The sequence below is a fragment of the Oncorhynchus nerka genome, linkage group LG5 (assembly GCF_034236695.1).
Source record: "Oncorhynchus nerka isolate Pitt River linkage group LG5, Oner_Uvic_2.0, whole genome shotgun sequence".
Classification (NCBI taxonomy): domain Eukaryota; kingdom Metazoa; phylum Chordata; class Actinopteri; order Salmoniformes; family Salmonidae; genus Oncorhynchus; species Oncorhynchus nerka.
This window is the reverse complement of record NC_088400.1, coordinates 17,465,711-17,483,223: the sequence shown is the minus strand read 5'-3', so window position 1 is coordinate 17,483,223 and position 17,513 is coordinate 17,465,711. Positions and strand designations below refer to the sequence as shown.

Here is a 17,513-nt window from a genome sequence, read left to right as displayed (position 1 = left end):
CCATATAAAGTCAAAAGAAGAAGAAAAAGCCTTGAAGAAGGAGAGTCTATATTTAACTATATTTACCCTTTTATCTGTGGATTAAATGTCAGAGGAGAGGACCTTATGCATTTCAGGTAAAATAACAACAATAACAGCTAAATTGCCGTTCATGTTTAAGGCTTTTCGACCTGTCCCCAAATTAATATAGATGGTTTGGGGTTTGTTTTGATATTTCAACCTGTGTGTCCTGATGGCGTCTGGTGTGAGTGGACAAAATCAACATGCACCCGGTCTAGTCAGCATGTAAGCCTAACTTAGAGTAGGTGTAATACCTTTCTGAATCAAATGGTGGGACTATTGTTCTTCAGAGACAAAGGCTTCATCTGACACTGATGTACACTACATGATTAAAAGTATGTGGACACCTGCTCATCGAACATCTCATTCCAAAATCATGGGCGTTAATATGGAGTTGGTCCCCCCTTTGCTGCTATTACAGCCTCCACTCCTCTGGGAAGGCTTTCCACTAAGTGTTGGAACATTGCTGCAGGGACTTTCTTCCATTCAGGAGGAAACCTGGCACCACCCCGACGGTGAAGCATGGTGGTGGCAGCACCATGCGATGGGGATGTTTTTCAGCGGCAGGGACTGGGAGACTATTCAGGATCGAGGCAAAGATGAATGGAGCAAAGTACAGAGAGATCCTTGATGAAAACCTGCTCCAGAGCGCTCAGAACATCAGATTGTGTTGAAGGTTCACCTTCCAACAGGACAACGAAGCTTAGCACACAGCCAAGACAACGCAGGAGTGGCTTCGGGACAAGTCTCTGAATATCCTTGAGTGGCCCAGCCAGAGCCTGGACGTGAACCAGATCGAACATCTCTGGAGAGACCTGAAAATAGCTGTGCAGCGACGCTCCCCATCCAACCTGACAGAGGTTGAGAGGATCTGCAAAGAAGAATGGGAGAAACTCCCCAAATACAGGTGTGCCAAGCTTGTAGCGTCATACCAAGAAGACTTGTGGCTGTAATCGCTGCCAAAAGTGCTTCAACAAAGTACTGAGTAAAGGGTCTGAATATGTACTTACATTCGAAAAACGTGTTTTTGCTTTGTCATCATAAGGCTGTAACCTAACAAAATGTGGAAAAAGTCCAGGAGTCTGAATACTTTCCAAAGGCACTGTAGGTACTGTCTTATCAGCGGTGTGAATTCCTGTAGATAAGTATTGACACCTAGTGTACATCGTTCAGATAATATTTATTATTATCACAATTTTATTTGTCATCATACTGTTTATAAAGTACATCTCAATTTGAGGGTAAAATGAACATTGTGCAGTGTAAAAATCATCCTATAGACAAAACAGTAGGTATGGTTTCTGTCTGTACAGACAGAGGTGATACTTCTGTCTGTACAGATAGAGGTGATGCTTCTGTCTGTACAGATAGAGGTGATGCTTCTGTCTGTACAGATAGAGGTGATGCTTCTGTCTGTACAGATTGAGGTGATGCTTCTGTCTGTACAGATAGAGGTGATGCTTCTGTCTGTACAGATAGAGGTGATGCTTCTGTCTGTACAGATAGAGGTGATGCTTCTGTCTGTACAGATAGAGGTGATGCTTCTGTCTGTACAGATAGAGGTGATGCTTCTGTCTGTGCAGATAGAGGTGATAAGGCAAAGGGGGAAAACAATGTTAAAGGGATAGTTTCGGATTTTGGCAATTAAGCCCTTTTTTCTACTTACCCAGAGTCAGATGAACTCATGGATACCAATTGTATGTCTCTGTGTGTAGTTTGAAGAAAGTTGAAGGGCGGTTCTGGAGCCATTTTTGCGGCTTAAATGCACTGACTGGAAGTCTACAGAAGAACTTCCAGTGACATGGAAAAGTCTTAATTTAACCAAATCTGGAAGTATCCCTTTAAAGCACATCACATACAGTAAATCACTGTGTTTTTCTTCCATCTCCATTGTCTTCCATTCCAGTTCTATGGAACATTCTCACCTTAAATCTCTCGTTGTCCCTTTGTCATTTATTAAGGTATAATTTAATATCCTTTCTGTACACTGGCTCAAATATTCAATTTCGTCCAAATCTCTACAACAATCTGAAAGACACATCCTCCCTCTGATATTCTTCCAATCATCTCCAATCTTTCCTTAACATCGTTGTGCCTTAGGTGCATTTCTTTGACTCCCATTCCTGCAATGAAAATCAACAGTTTAATATTTTTTTGTGTGTTATACACACACACACACACATGCACACACACACGCTGTGTATTTTCTGTGAGTTCTCCTCACACTAACTGCTGGGACACCATTAGACCCTGGTGATGGAACTGGCTCACAGTGACAGACTGTGGAGCTGCGTCCCTCTAAGGTGCACAATTTGGGACACAGATAAACTGTGTGTGTGTGTGTGTGCGTGTGTCTTTCGTCCTTACCTTGGCTTTCTGCATGACTGTTCTTTTAGATGTTGAGTAGACAGGATGTTTCACACGGACCGCAGAGACACAGCTGACTGGTATAGACTCAGAGTAGTAGGGCCTGCTATACACCTGAGACACACACACATTCAAATCATTAGAATCAGTGATCACTCTTGAGTGACGCAGTGCTCTAAGGGCATCTCAGTGCTAGAGGCATCACTAAAGGCACCCCGGTTCAAATCCAGGTTGTATCACAACCAGCTGTGATTGGGAGTCCATAGTGAGGTGCACAATTGGCCAGTGTTGTCTGGGTTTGACCTGTGTAAGCTGTCATTGTATATAATATTGTTTTCTTAACTGACATGTTTAGTTAAAAAAAAAAAACATTTGCTGGTGGGTCTATGTGTGTGTCTGCAGATATATACTGTATGTGTGTGTTGTACCTTGCTGGAGGGTTTGCTCTCCCCAGGTGCCCCCAGAGCCCCTCCTGCTAGGCTCTTCTTCAGGTTGTCTTTAACCTGGGTGAGCCGGAGCTCCAGGTCCACCCTCTCACTCTCCTTCCCCCGGCACGTCTCCTCTAGCTGGGACACACGCTCACTCAAGGAGCCCTTCTGCTCCTCTGATCCAGGAACACAGAGGAAATTGATTAGGGAGCCCCTGTATAGTTCTGCCAGTAGGCAGTGCTAGTGCGTTGCTGGTGATCTTTTTTTTATTTTGTGGGTGCATTAAGTGCTGTAGCCTACTGAGATTGTATTAAAGAGTTGTGTGCATATCTGTTTTGTGTGTTGGTGTATTTATCAGGGATCACCAGTAGCTGTTGCCAAGGCAGCAGCTACTCTTCCTGGGTCTAAACATATTAAGGGGTGGCAGGGTAGCTTAGTGGTTAGAGTGTTGGACTAGTAACCGAAATGTTGCAAGATTGAATCCCTGAGCTGACAAGGTACAAATCTGTTGTTCTGCCCCTGAACAAGGCAGTTAACCCACTGTTCCTAGACCAGTTAACCCACTGTTCCTAGACCAGTTAATCCACTGTTCCTAGACCAGTTAACCCACTGTTCCTAGACCAGTTAACCCACTGTTCCTAGACCAGTTAACACACTGTTCCTAGACCAGTTAACCCACTGTTCCTAGACCAGTTAACCCACTGTTCCTAGACCAGTTAACCCACTGTTCCTAGGCCAGTTAACCCACTGTTCCTAGACCAGTTAACCCACTGTTCCTAGACCAGTTAACCCACTGTTCCTAGACCAGTTAACCCACTGTTCCTAGGCCAGTTAACCCACTGTTCCTAGGCCAGTTAACCCACTGTTCCTAGACCAGTTAACCCACTGTTCCTAGGCCGTCATTGAAAATAAGAATTTGTTCTTAACTGACTAGTTAAATAAAGGTAAAAAAAAGGCACTTACATTACATATAAAACAGTACATCATATAAGACAGTACATCATATAAGACAGTACATCATATAAGACAGTACATCATATAAGACAGTACATCATATAAAACAGTACATCATATAAAACAGTACATCATATAAAACAGTACATCATATAAGACAGTACATCATATAAGACAGTACATCATATAAAACAGTACATCATATAAGACAGTACATCATATAAAACAGTACATCATATAAAACAGTACATCATATAAGACAGTACATCATATAAAACAGTACATCATATAAGACAGTACATCATATAAAACAGTACATCATATAAAACAGTACATCATATAAGACAGTACATCATATAAAACAGTACATCATATAAGACAGTACATCATATAAGACAGTACATCATATAAAACAGTACATCATATAAGACATATAAAACAGTACATCATATAAAACAGTACATCATATAAAACAGTACATCATATAAAACAGTACATCATATAAGACAGTACATCATAAGACAGTAAAACATCATCATAAAACAGTACATCATATAAAACAGTACATCATATAAGACAGTACATCATATAAAACAGTACATCATATAAACAGTACATCATAAAACAGTACATCATATAAGACAGTACATCATATAAGACAGTACATCATATAAGACAGTACATCATATAAAACAAAATCATATAAAACAGTACATCATATAAGACAGTACATCATATAAAACAGTACATCATATAAGACAGTACATCATATAAAACAGTACATCATATAAAACAGTACATCATATAAGACAGTACATCATATAAAACAGTACATCATATAAGACAGTACATCATATAAGACAGTACATCATATAAGACAGTACATCATATAAAACAGTACATCATATAAAAAAACAGTACATCATATAAGACAGTACATCATATAAGACAGTACATCATATAAGACAGTACATCATATAAGACAGTACATCATCATAAGACAGTACATCATATAAGACAGTACATCATATAAACAGTACATCATATAAGACAGTACATCATATAAAACAGTACATCATATAAGACAGTACATCATATAAGACAGTACATCATATAAAACAGTACATCATATAAGACAGTACATCATATAAAACAGTACATCATATAAGACAGTACATCATATAAGACAGTACATCATATAAGACAGTACATCATATAAAACAGTACATCATATAAGACAGTACATCATATAAGACAGTACATCATATAAGACAGTACATCATATAAAACAGTACATCATATAAGACAGTACATCATATAAGACAGTACATCATATAAAACAGTACATCATATAAGACAGTACATCATATAAGACAGTACATCATATAAGACAGTACATCATATAAAACAGTACATCATATAAGACAGTACATCATATAAGACAGTACATCATATAAAACAGTACATCATATAAAACAGTACATCATATAAGACAGTACATCATATAAAACAGTACATCATATTACATATCAACAATACAAAATGTTTGATATCAACAATATTACATATGTGTCTGTGTGTGTGTGTGTGTGTGTGTGTGTGTGGTGTGTGTGTGTGTGTGTGTGTGTGTGTGGTGTGTGTGCGTGTGTGTGTGTGTGTGTGTGTGTGTGTGTGTGTGTGTGTGTGTGTGTGTGTGTGTGTGTGTGTGTGTGTGTGTGTGTGTGTGTGTGTGTGTGTGTGTGTGTGTGTGTGTGTGTGTGTGTGTGTGTGTGTGTGTGTGTGTGTGTGTGTGTGTGTGTGTGTGTGTGTGTGTGTGTGTGTGTGTGTGTGTGTGTGTCTTCACAGTCCCCGCTGTTCCATAATGTGTCATCTGATTCTAGTGCATCAGTTACCTGATGTGGAATAGACTTCCATGTGCACCTCCTATAGTCTGTTCTGGACTTGGGGACTGTGTAGAGCCCTCTTGTGGCATGTCTTGTGGGATATGCATGGATGTCTGAGCTGTGTGCTAGTAGTTTAAACAGGCAGCTAAGTGCATTCAGCTTGTCAACACCTCTTACAAAAACGAGTAGTGATGAAGTCTATCTCTCTCCCACTTTGAGCCATGAGAGATACCTGCATATAATTCATGTTAGCTCTTCATGTACAGTTGGACATTTATATACACTTAGGTTGGAGTCATTCAAAATCGTTTTTCAACCACTTCACAAATTTCTTGTTAACAAACTATAGTTTTGGCAAGTCGGTTAGGACATGTACTTTGTGCATGACAAGAAATGTTTCCAACAATTGTTTACAGACAGATTATTTCACTTATAATCCACTATATCCCAATTCCAGTGGGTCAGAAGTTTACATACACTAAGTTGACTGTGCCTTTAAACAGCTTGGAAAATTCCAGAAAATGATGTCATGGCTTTAGAAGCTTCTGATAGGCTAATTGACATCATTTGAGTCAATTGGAGGTGTACCTGTGGATGTATTTCAAAGCCTACCTTCAAACTCAGTGCCTCTTTACTTGACATCATGGGAAAACCAAAAGAAATCAGCCAAGACTAAGTCAAGTCTGGTTCATCCTTGGGAGCAATTTCCAAACCCCTGAAAGTACCACATTCATCTGTACAAACAATAGTACGCAAGTATAAACACCACGCAGCCGTCATACCGCTCAACAAGGAGACATGTTCTGTCTCCTAGAGATGAACATACAGTGCCTTGCGAAAGTATTCGGCCCCCTTGAACTTTGCGACCTTTTGCCACATTTCAGGCTTCAAACATAAATATATAAAACTGTATTTTTTTGTGAAGAATCAACAACAAGTGGGACACAATCATGAAGTGGAACGACATTTATTGGATATTTCAAACTTATTTAACAAATCAAAAACTGAAAAATTGGGCGTGCAAAATTATTCAGCCCCTTTACTTTCAGTGCAGCAAACTCTCTCCAGAAGTTCAGTGAGGATCTCTGAATGATCCAATGTTGACCTAAATGACTAATGATGATAAATACAATCCACCTGTGTGTAATCAAGTCTCCGTATAAATGCACCTGCACTGTGATAGTCTCAGAGGTCCGTTAAAAGCGCAGAGAGCATCATGAAGAACAAGGAACACACCAGGCAGGTCCGAGATACTGCTGTGAAGAAGTTTAAAGCTGGATTTGGATACAAAAAGATTTCCCAAGCTTTAAACATCCCAAGGAGCACTGTGCAAGCGATAATATTGAAATGGAAGGAGTATCAGACCACTGCAAATCTACCAAGACCTGGCCGTCCCTCTAAACTTTCAGCTCATACAAGGAGAAGACTGATCAGAGATGCAGCCAAGAGGCCCATGATCACTCTGGATGAACTGCAGAGATCTACAGCTGAGGTGGGACACTCTGTCCATAGGACAACAATCAGTCGTATATTGCACAAATCTGGCCTTTATGGAAGAGTGGCAAGAAAAAAGCCATTTCTTAAAGATATCCATAAAAAGTGTTGTTTAAAGTTTGCCACAAGCCACCTGGGAGACACACCAAACATGTGGAAGAAGGTGCTCTTGTCAGATGAAACCAAAATTGAACTTTTTGGCAACAACGCAAAACGTTATGTTTGGCGTAAAAGCAACACAGCTCATCACCATGAACACACCATCCCCACTGTCAAACATGGTGGTGGCAGCATCATGGTTTGGGCCTGCTTTTCTTCAGCAGGGACAGGGAAGATGGTTAAAATTGATGGGAAGATGGATGGAGCCAAATACAGGACCATTCTGGGAGAAAACCTGATGGAGTCTGCAAAAGACCTGAGACTGGGACGGAGATTTGTCTTCCAACAAGACAATGATCCAAAACATAAAGCAAAATCTACAATGGAATGGTTCAAAAATAAACATATCCAGGTGTTAGAATGGCCAAGTCAAAGTCCAGACCTGAATCCAATCGAGAATCTGTGGAAAGAACTGAAAACTGCTGTTCACAAATGCTCTCCATCCAACCTCACTGAGCTCGAGCTGTTTTGCAAGGAGGAATGGTAAAAAATGTCAGTCTCTCGATGTGCAAAACTGATAGAGACATACCCCAAGCGACGTACAGCTGTAATCGCAGCAAAAGGTGGTGCTACAAAGTATTAACTTAAGGGGGCTGAATAATTTTGCACTCCCAATTTTTCAGTTTTTGATTTGTTAAAAAAGTTTGAAATATCCAATAAATGTCGTTCCACTTCATGATTGTGTCCCACTTGTTGTTGATTCTTCACAAAAAAATACAGTTTTATATCTTTATGTTTGAAGCCTGAAATGTGGCAAAAGGTCGCAAAGTTCAAGGGGGCCGAATACTTTCGCAAGGCACTGTACTTTTGTGTGAAAAGTGCAACTCAATCCCAGAACAACAGCAAAGGACCTTGTGAAGATGCCGGAGGAAACAGGTATAAAAGTATCTATATGCACAGTAAAACGAGTCCTATATCGACATAACTTGAAAGGCCACTCAGCAAGGAAGAAGCCACTGCTCCAAAACCGCCGTAAAAAAGCCAGACTAGGGATTGCAACTGCACACGGGGACAAAGATCATACTGCACACGGGGACAAAGATCATACTGCACATGGGGACAAAGATCATACTGCACATGGGGACAAAGATCATACTGCACATGGGGACAAAGATCATACTGCACACGGGGACAAAGATCATACTGCACATGGGGACAAAGATCATACTGCACACGGGGACAAAGATCATACTGCACACGGGGACAAAGATCATACTGCACACGGGGACAAAGATCATACTGCACATGGGGACAAAGATGGTACTTTTTGGAGAAATGTCCTCTGGTCTGATTAAACAAAAATAGAACTGTTTGGCCACCATCACAACCGTGAAGCACGGGGGTGGCAGCATCATGTTGTGGAGGTGCTTTGCTCCAGCAGGGACTGGTGCACTTCACAAAATAGATGGCATCATGAGGTAGGAAAATTATGTGGATATATTGAAGCAACATCTCAAGACATCAGTCAGGAAGTTAAAGCTTGGTCGCAAATGGGTCTTCCAAATGGACAATGACCCCAAGCATACATCCAAAGTTGTGGCAAAATGGCTTAAGGACAACAAAGTCAAGGTATTGGAGTGGGCATCACAGCCTGAGCTCAATTCTATAGAAAATTTGTAGGCAGAAATGAAAAAGTGTGTGCGAGCAAGAAGGCCTACAAAGCTGACTCAGTTACACCAGCTCTGTCAGGAGGAATGGGCCAAAATTCACCCAACTTATTGTGGAACTCTTGTGGAAGGCTACCCAAAACATTTGACCCAAGTTAAACAATTTAAAGGCAATGCTACCAAATACTAATTGAGTGTATGTAAACATCTGACCCACTGAAATGTGATGAAATAAATCATTCTCTCCACTATTATTTTGACATTTCACATTCTTAAAATAAAGTGGTGATCCTAACTTACCTAAGGCAGGGAACTTTTACTATGACTAAATGTCAGTAATTGTGAAAAACTGAGTTGAAATGTATTTGGCTAAGATGTATGTAAACTTCCGACTTCAACTGTACATTTAAGGGCCAGCCGTGCTCTTATAGCCAATTCAAATGTTCAGAGGTCCCTCTGCGGCACCTGACCACACAACTGAACAGTAGTCCAGGTGTGACAAAGGCAGAGCAGTGCTTTATTATGGACAGACTTTTCACCATCTTAGCTATTGCACTATCAACATGTTTTGACCATGACAGTTTACAATCCAGGGTTACTCCGAGCAGTTTAGTAACCTCAATTTGCTTAAATTCCATATTATTCAATACAAGATTTAGGGTATAGTGAATGATTTGTCCCAAATTCAAATTTGGGGTGGCAGGTAAATCAAATGAAATGAAATGTTATTGGTCACAAACACATGGTAAGCAGATGTTAATGCGAGGGTAGCGAAATGCTTGTGCTTCTAGTTCCGACCATGCAGTAATATCTAACAAGTAATCTAACAATTTCACAACTACTACCTCATACACACAAGTGTAAAGGAATGAATAAGAATATGTACATAGAAATATATGGATGAGCGATGGCCGAATGACATAGGCAAGATGCAGTAGATGGTATAAAGTACAGTATATACATATGAGAAGAGTAATGTAGGGTATGCAAACATTATATAAAGTGGCATAGTTTAAAGTGACTAGTGATACATTTATTACATCCAATTTTTCATTATTAAAGTGGCTAGAGATTTGAGTCAGTATGTTGGCAGCAGCCACTCAATGTTAGTGATGGCTGTTAAACAGTCTGATGACCTTGAGATAGAAGCTGTTTTTCAGTCTCTCGGTCCCAGCTTTGATGCACCTGTACTGACCTCGCTTTCTGGATGAGAGCGGGGTGAACAGGCAGTGGCTCGGGTGGTTGTTGTCCTTGATGATCTTTTTGGCCTTCCTGTGACATCGGGTAGTGTAGGTGTCTTCGAGGGCAGGTAGTTTGGCCCCGGTGATGCGTTGTGCAGACCTCACTACCCTCCGCCCTACGGTTGTGGGCGGAGCAGTTGCCGTACCAGGCGGTGATACAGCCCGACAGGATGCACTCGATTGTGAATCTGTAAAAGTCTGTGTTTTTTTGGTGACAAGCCACATTTCTGTTGCTGTTGCGCCTTCTTCACCACGCTGCCTGTGTGGGTGGACAATTTCAGTTTGTCCGTGATGTGTACGCCGAGGAACTTAAAACCTTCCAACTTCTCCACTACTGTCCCATCGATGTGGATAGGGGTGCTCCTTCTGCTGTTTCCGAGGGCCCTCACCTCCTCCCTGTAGGCCGCCTCGTCGTTGTTGGTAATCAAGGCTACCACTGTAGTGTCGTCTGCAAACGTGATGATTGAGTTGGAGGCGTGCATGGCCATGCAGTCATGGGTGAACAGGGAGTACAGGAGAGGGCTGAGAACACACCCTTGTGGGGCCCCAGTGTTGAGGATGGAGATGTCGTTTCCTACCCTCACCACTTGGGGGCGGCCCGTCAGAAAGTCCAGGACCCAGTTGCACAGGGCGGGGTCGAGACCCAGGGTCTCGAGCTTAATGATGAGTTTGGAAGGTACTATGGTGTCGCTCGCTTTGAGGACAATACAGTGCCACCGACACGGACCGCTACCAAAACCTGCAGACTCTCCTTCACCACAGCCAATGTGAGTAAAACATTTAAACGTGTTAACCTTCGCAAGGCTGCCGGCCCAGGCGGCATCCTTTGCCGCCTCCTCAGAGCATGCGCAGACCAACTGGCTGGTGTGTTTACAGATATATTCAATCAATCCCTATCCCAGTCTGCTGTTCCCAAATGCTTCAAGAGGGCCACCATTGTTCCTGTTCCAAAGAAAGCTAAGGTAACTGAGCTAAACGACTATCGCCCCCGTAGCACTCAATTCCGTCATCATGAAGTGCTTTGAGAGACTAGTCAAGGATCATATCCCCTCCACCCTACCTAACACCCTAGACCCACTCCAGCCTAGTGGTTAGAGCATTGGGCCAGTAACCAAAAGGTTGCTCGATGGAATCCCCGAGCTGACACGGTAAAAGTCTGTCATTCTGCCTCTGAACAAGGTAGTTAACCCACTGTTCCTAGGCCGTCAATGTTAATAAGAATTCAAAAATACAATGCATTTTGTTTTTGAAATATTTAGGACTAACTGCAGCACTTTTTTAAGTGTTGCAGTGATTTTACTTGCTGTAGTAGCTGACGTGTATAGTGATGAGTCATCCGCATTCATAGACACACTGGTTTTACTCAAAGCTACTGGCTTGTCATTAGTAAAGTTGGAAAAAAGTAAGTGGCCTAGACAGCTGCCCTGGGGAATTCCTGATTCTATCAGGGATATGTTGGAGAGGCTTCCATTAAAGAACACCCTCTGTGTTCTGTTAGACAGGTAATTATTTATCCACAATATAGCAGGGGGTGTAAAGCCAGCAGACTATGATCAATAATGTCAAAAGCTGCACTGAAGTCTAGCAAAACAGCTCCCAAAATCTTTTTATCTTCAATTTCTCTCAGCCAATCATCAGTCATTTGTGTAAGTGCTGTGCTTGTTGAATGTCATTTCCTATTAGCGTCCCCACAGTAAAATAGCTTTGTATCTGATCAAACACATTTTTTTACAAAAGGGTTGGTAACAGGCTGATTGCTCGGCTATTTGAGACAATAAAGGATGTTTACTATTCTTGGGTAGCGGAAGGACTTTTGCTTCCCTCCTGGCCTGAGGGCGCACACTTTCTAGCAGGCTTAGATTGAAGATATGGCAAATAAGAATGGCAATATCGTCCGCTATTATCCTCAGTAATTTTCCATCCAAGTTGTCAGACCCCAGTGGCTTGTTTTTTATTTATTTTTATTTCACCTTTATTTAACCAGGTAGGCTAGTTGAGAACAAGTTCTCATTTGCAACTGCGACCTGGCCAAGATAAAGCGTAGCAATTCGACACATACAACAACACAGAGTTACACATGGAATAAACAAAACATACAGTCAATAATAGAGTAGAACAAAAGAAAACAAAAAGTCTATATACAGTGAGTGCAAATGAGGTATGTTAAGGAAATAAATAGGCCATGGTGGCGAAGTAATTACATTGTCATTGTTGATAGACAACAATCTTCTTCTTTTTTTACCTCTTCCACACTCACTTTATGGAATAAAAAAAATGCTTGTCTTTCCTAATTTGATTAGTTATACCTGGATGTGTAGTGTCAGCGATTGTTTCTGGCATGTCATGTATAAGTTTGCTAATCTTGCCAATGAAAAAATCATGAAAGTAATTGGCAATATCAGTGGGTTTTGGGATAAATGAGCCATCTGATTCAATGCATGACGGAGCTGAGTTTGTCTTGTTGCCCAAAATGTAATTTAAGGTGCTCCAAGGCTTTTTATTATCAGTCTTTATATAATGTATCTTTGTTTCATAATATAGTTTCTTCTTATTTTTATTCAGTTTAGTCACATGATTTCTCAATTTGCAGTACGTTTACCAATCGGTTGTGCAGCCAGACTTATTTGCCATTGCTTTTTCCTCATGCCACACCCTGATCTGTTTCTTCTGTCCTTGTGCTTGTCTCCACCCACCTCCAGGTGTCGCTTATTATCCCCGGTGTATTTATCCCCTTGTTTCCTGTCTCTCTGTGTCAGTTGGTCTTGTTTTGCCAAGTCAACCAACGTTTTTCCTAGCTCCTATTTTTCCCAGTCTATTTATGTTTATTCCTCCTGGTTTTGACCCTTGCCTGTCCTGACTCCGAACCGGCCTGCTTGACCCCTCTGCCTGTCCTGACCTCGAGCCTGCCTATCCATTTGTACTGTTTGGACTCGGACCTGATGACTGAACCCCTGCCTGTCCTGACCTCGACCTGCCTTTTGCCTACCCATTTTATGATAATAAATATCGGAGCTCAACCATCTGCCTCCTGTGTCTGCATTTGGGTCTCGCCTTGTGCCCTTATACCTCATCCCTCTCAACCATACCATTTTTCAATTGCTCATCAATCTAGAGGGATTTAACAGTTTTTAAAGTAATGTTTTTAATGTCTGCATGCTTATTAGAAACTGAAATAAGCAATTGTATTAATGTGTCAAGAGCAGCATCTGGTTGCTCCTCATTTCACAGCACAGACCAGAGACTATTGAGTGGGCAGCTTGATGGAAGCCAGTCAATATTTAAATCCCTCAGAAAGTATACCTCTGTTGAGATCACGTACATTAACAAGTAGCTCACAGATATTATCCAGATACTGACTGTTGGCACTTGGTGGTCTATAGCAGTTTCCCACAAGAATGGACCTGTAGCCATATTACTTCAACAGTATTTAATATTAGATCCTCTCTAAGCTTTACAGGAATGTGGTTCTGAATATAAACATCAACACCTCCACCATTGGCTTTTCTGTATTATAACCATGTATTGCTACCACTGTATCATCAAAAGTATTATCTAACTGAGTTTCAGAGATAGTCAGAATATGAATATCATCTGTTAAAAGCAATTTATTGATTTCATTAACCTAGTTTCTTAGGCTACATATGTTAGCGTGGGCTATTTTTAGCACTTTTCTGAGATGCTTGATTGTTTTCATTGCTTAACTGGGAAGCTTAGCAGAAGTGCTCATGTTATTTATGTTTGAGCTGATAGTGCAGGGTGAGCTGCACACAGTGAACATAGTATAACTCTGGTTCATTGGTACATGATTACTGCATAAAATAGCTGTAGGAAAAAAAAATAGCTGTAGGATCAACAGAGGCATTCGGCGCAGTTAGAGAGACTTTGTGTCTGCCAATCCCCCTGGGATAATGTACATTTGCTGAAGAATTATGACAACTCAGCGACACAATGGTAGGGATTGTCTGAGCTGGGCTTGGCTCATTGATAAGTCATTGTCTCAATGCAGCCGTATAATGCTGTGAAATGATCCATGAACCCAAATGATTTGGGTGGATCCCATCCTCCTTATAATGCTGTGAAAGGATCCAGGATCCCAGAAGATTTGGGTGGATCCCATCCTCCTTATAATGCTGTGAAAGGATCCAGGAACCCAAATGATTTGGGTGGATCCCATCCTCCTTATAATGCTGTGAAAGGATCCAGGAACCCAAATGATTTGGGTGGATCCCATCCTCCTTATAATGCTGTGAAAGGATCCAGGAACCCAAATGATTTGGGTGGATCCCATCCTCCTTATAATACTGTGAAAGGATCCAGGAACCCAAATGATTTGGGTGGATCCCATCCTCCTTATAATGCTGTGAAAGGATCCAGGAACCCAAATGATTTGGGTGGATCCCATCCTCCTTATAATACTGTGAAAGGATCCAGGAACCCAGATGATTTGGGTGGATCCCATCCTCCTTATAATGCTGTGAAAGGATCCAGGAACCCAAATGATTTGGGTGGATCCCATCCTCCTTATAAAACGTGTTTTGTTTCCAAAGGGTTTGTGTGTATGTGTGTGTATGTGTATGTATGTTTGTGTATGTGTGTGTATGTGTATGTATGTTTGTGTATGTGTGTGTATGTGTCTGTATGTTTGTGTATGTGTGTGTATGTGTGTGTATGTGTCTGTATGTTTGTGTATGTGTGTGTATGTGTCTGTATGTTTGTGTATGTGTGTGTATGTGTCTGTATGTGTGTGTATGTGTCTGTATGTTTGTGTATGTGTGTGCATGTGTGTGCTCTTTCCCTCTTACCTGAAGCAGTCTTAAATCTCTCCTTCACCTCTCTCCTCTCTTGTCTCAGTGTCAGCAGAGTGGTCCGTATCCCGTCCCTCTCTCTCTCCAGGTGTTCTTTCTCTCTAAGGAATAGTTTAGCGTCCTCCTCTGCTCGTGTTTTTCCATAGAGGCCATACTGATTGGTGTCTGGGGGGGGAGGGGTCATAGAGGGTGAAATGTGAAAGGTCAGAGGTCAGACCTGGAGAGGTTATGGGAAGAAGACATAACCTCATTCCTCTTTCCCCTCTCTCTCTCTCTCTCTCTCTCTCTCTCTCTGTCTCTCTCCCTCCCTCCCTCCCTCCCTCCCTCTTCGTGAGTAACTCTTCCTCTACCTCTCACACATAAAGAGTAGGAGAGAGACCACTGTGACTGACCCAAACTGAAGGAAAGCTTTGACTATGTACAGACTCAGTGAGCATAGCCTTGCTATTGAGAAAGGCCACTGTAGACAGACCTGGCTCTCAAGACAAGACAAGCTATGTGCTCACTGCCCACAAAATGAGCTGGAAACTTCCTAAGACTTCCTAACCTCCTGCCAAATGTATGACCATATTAGAACACATATTTTCCTCAGATTACACAGATACACAAAGAATTCGAAAACAAACCCGATTTTGATAAACTTCCATATCTACTGGGTGAAATACCACAGTGTGACATCACAACAGCAAGATTTGTGACCTGTTGCCACGAGAAAAGGGCAACCAGTGAAGAACAAACACCATTGTAAATACAACCTATATTTATGTTTATTTATTTTCCTTTTTGTACTTTAACCATTTGCACATCATTTCAACACTATACATAATACGACATTTGTAATGTCTTTATTATTTTGGAACTTCTGTGAGTGTAATGTTTACTGTTCATTTTTATTGTTAATTTCACTTCTGTATATTATCTACTTCACTTGCTTTGGCAATGTTAACATGTGTTTCCCATGCCAATAAAGCCCCTTGAATTGAATTGAGAGACAGACAGGCGGGAGAGAGAGAGAGAGAGAGGCAGAGAGAGAGAGCGAGGCAGAGAGAGAAAGAGAGAGAGATAGAGCGGCAGAAAGAGAGAGAGCGAGGCAGAGAGAGAAAGAGAGAGAGATAGAGAGGCAGAAAGAGGGAGAGCGAGGCAGAGAGAGAGAGAGAGAGGCAGAGAGAGAAAGAGAGAGAGATAGAGCGGCAGAAAGAGAGAGAGCGAGGCAGAGAGAGAGAGAGAGAGGCAGAGAGAGAAAGAGAGAGAGATAGAGCGGCAGAAAGAGAGAGAGCGAGCGAGACACAGAGAGGTCAGCAGCGAAGCTAATGAGGCTGTCTCAGAAGTCTCAGGTTCCATTCTCATCTGTTCTCCAGATAGACAGAAGGCAGGAGGCTTTGAAGTAAAAGACAGGGAAGGAAAGAAGGTTTCCCACTGGGCCTCATTTCAACAAAGAAATTCAATGTGAAGACATTGAATGACTGTGGAAAACTGATTGGATTTGCAAAAAGTCATCAACGTAAGGGAATTTAATCTATTTTTCTAGTAATATTAAATCCAGTAACTTGGTGACATTTTTTGTTGATTTCACATTGAATTCAAGTCAGTTAACAACCATGTAAATCCCAACTAGAAGTTGAAATTATGTGTGTGTGTGTGTGTGTGTGTGTGTGTGTGTGTGTGTGTGTGTGTGTGTGTGTGTGTGTGTGTGTGTGTGTGTGTGTGTGTGTGTGTGTGTGTGTGTGTGTGTGTGTACAGAAACGTGTGTGTCTTACTGGAGCCCGTGCGTTTCAGGGCCAGACCAGGTTTGGTCCTACCGGAGTCACTACTGGTGAAACTGGACCTCTGCTTCGGTCCCCCATCCTTGCCAGGCTGTAGAAAAGAGGGATGGGGGAAGAGAACAAAATGAAGAAGAGGAGAGGATGAAGGGAAGAGAAAGGAGGACCATGGTTAGAGGCATCACAACAAAGAAAATCAGTAAAAGGCCTAGGCTTTTAGCTCAGTGGGATAGCAGAGTCTGGTGGTGTGCAGGAGACAGGGGTTCAACCCTGGTCTGTTATGTAAGACAAGGCTGTGCTGTGTGTGTAGTAGAGAGCACAGCAAGGTTCAGCATGGGGTCAACGGTCAAGACCCTTTACTATAAGCTCTCTCTCAAACGCAGACACACACTTTCTCTACCTTTGTCTCTGCTTCTCTCTGGTCCTGACTCACCCCCATCTCTTACCCCCATATTTATCAATTCAATTCAATTTAATGTCTTTATTGGCATGGGAAACATACATTAACATTGCCAAATCAAGTGAAGTAGATAATAAACAAAAGTGAAATAAACAATAAAAATGAACAGTAAACATTACATATACAGAAGTTCCAAAAGAATAAAGACATTTCAAATGTCATATTATGTCTATATACAGTGTTGTAACAATGTGCAAATGGTTAAAGTACAAAAGGGAAAATAAATAAACATAAATATGGGTTGTATTTACAATGGTGTTTGTTCTTCACTGGTTGCCCTTTTCTTGTGGCAACA

General features: G+C 41.5%; 1 protein-coding gene across 1 annotated transcript in view; it reads right to left on the bottom strand.

Moving 5' to 3' along the window:
- Positions 1 to 1,221: 1,221 nt before the first annotated feature.
- Positions 1,222 to 17,513, bottom strand: part of LOC115119126 (actin filament-associated protein 1-like 1) — a 126,091-nt gene continuing 109,799 nt past the window's right edge. The window contains exons 14-18 of the mRNA XM_065018421.1: positions 16,756 to 16,852; positions 14,996 to 15,163; positions 2,856 to 3,031; positions 2,428 to 2,541; positions 1,222 to 2,183 (exon numbers count right to left, since the gene is read on the bottom strand). Coding sequence (XP_064874493.1) covers positions 2,157 to 2,183; positions 2,428 to 2,541; positions 2,856 to 3,031; positions 14,996 to 15,163; positions 16,756 to 16,852 — 582 coding nt within the window. The 3' untranslated portion in view covers positions 1,222 to 2,156. The remainder of the gene's footprint in view (positions 2,184 to 2,427; positions 2,542 to 2,855; positions 3,032 to 14,995; positions 15,164 to 16,755; positions 16,853 to 17,513) is intronic.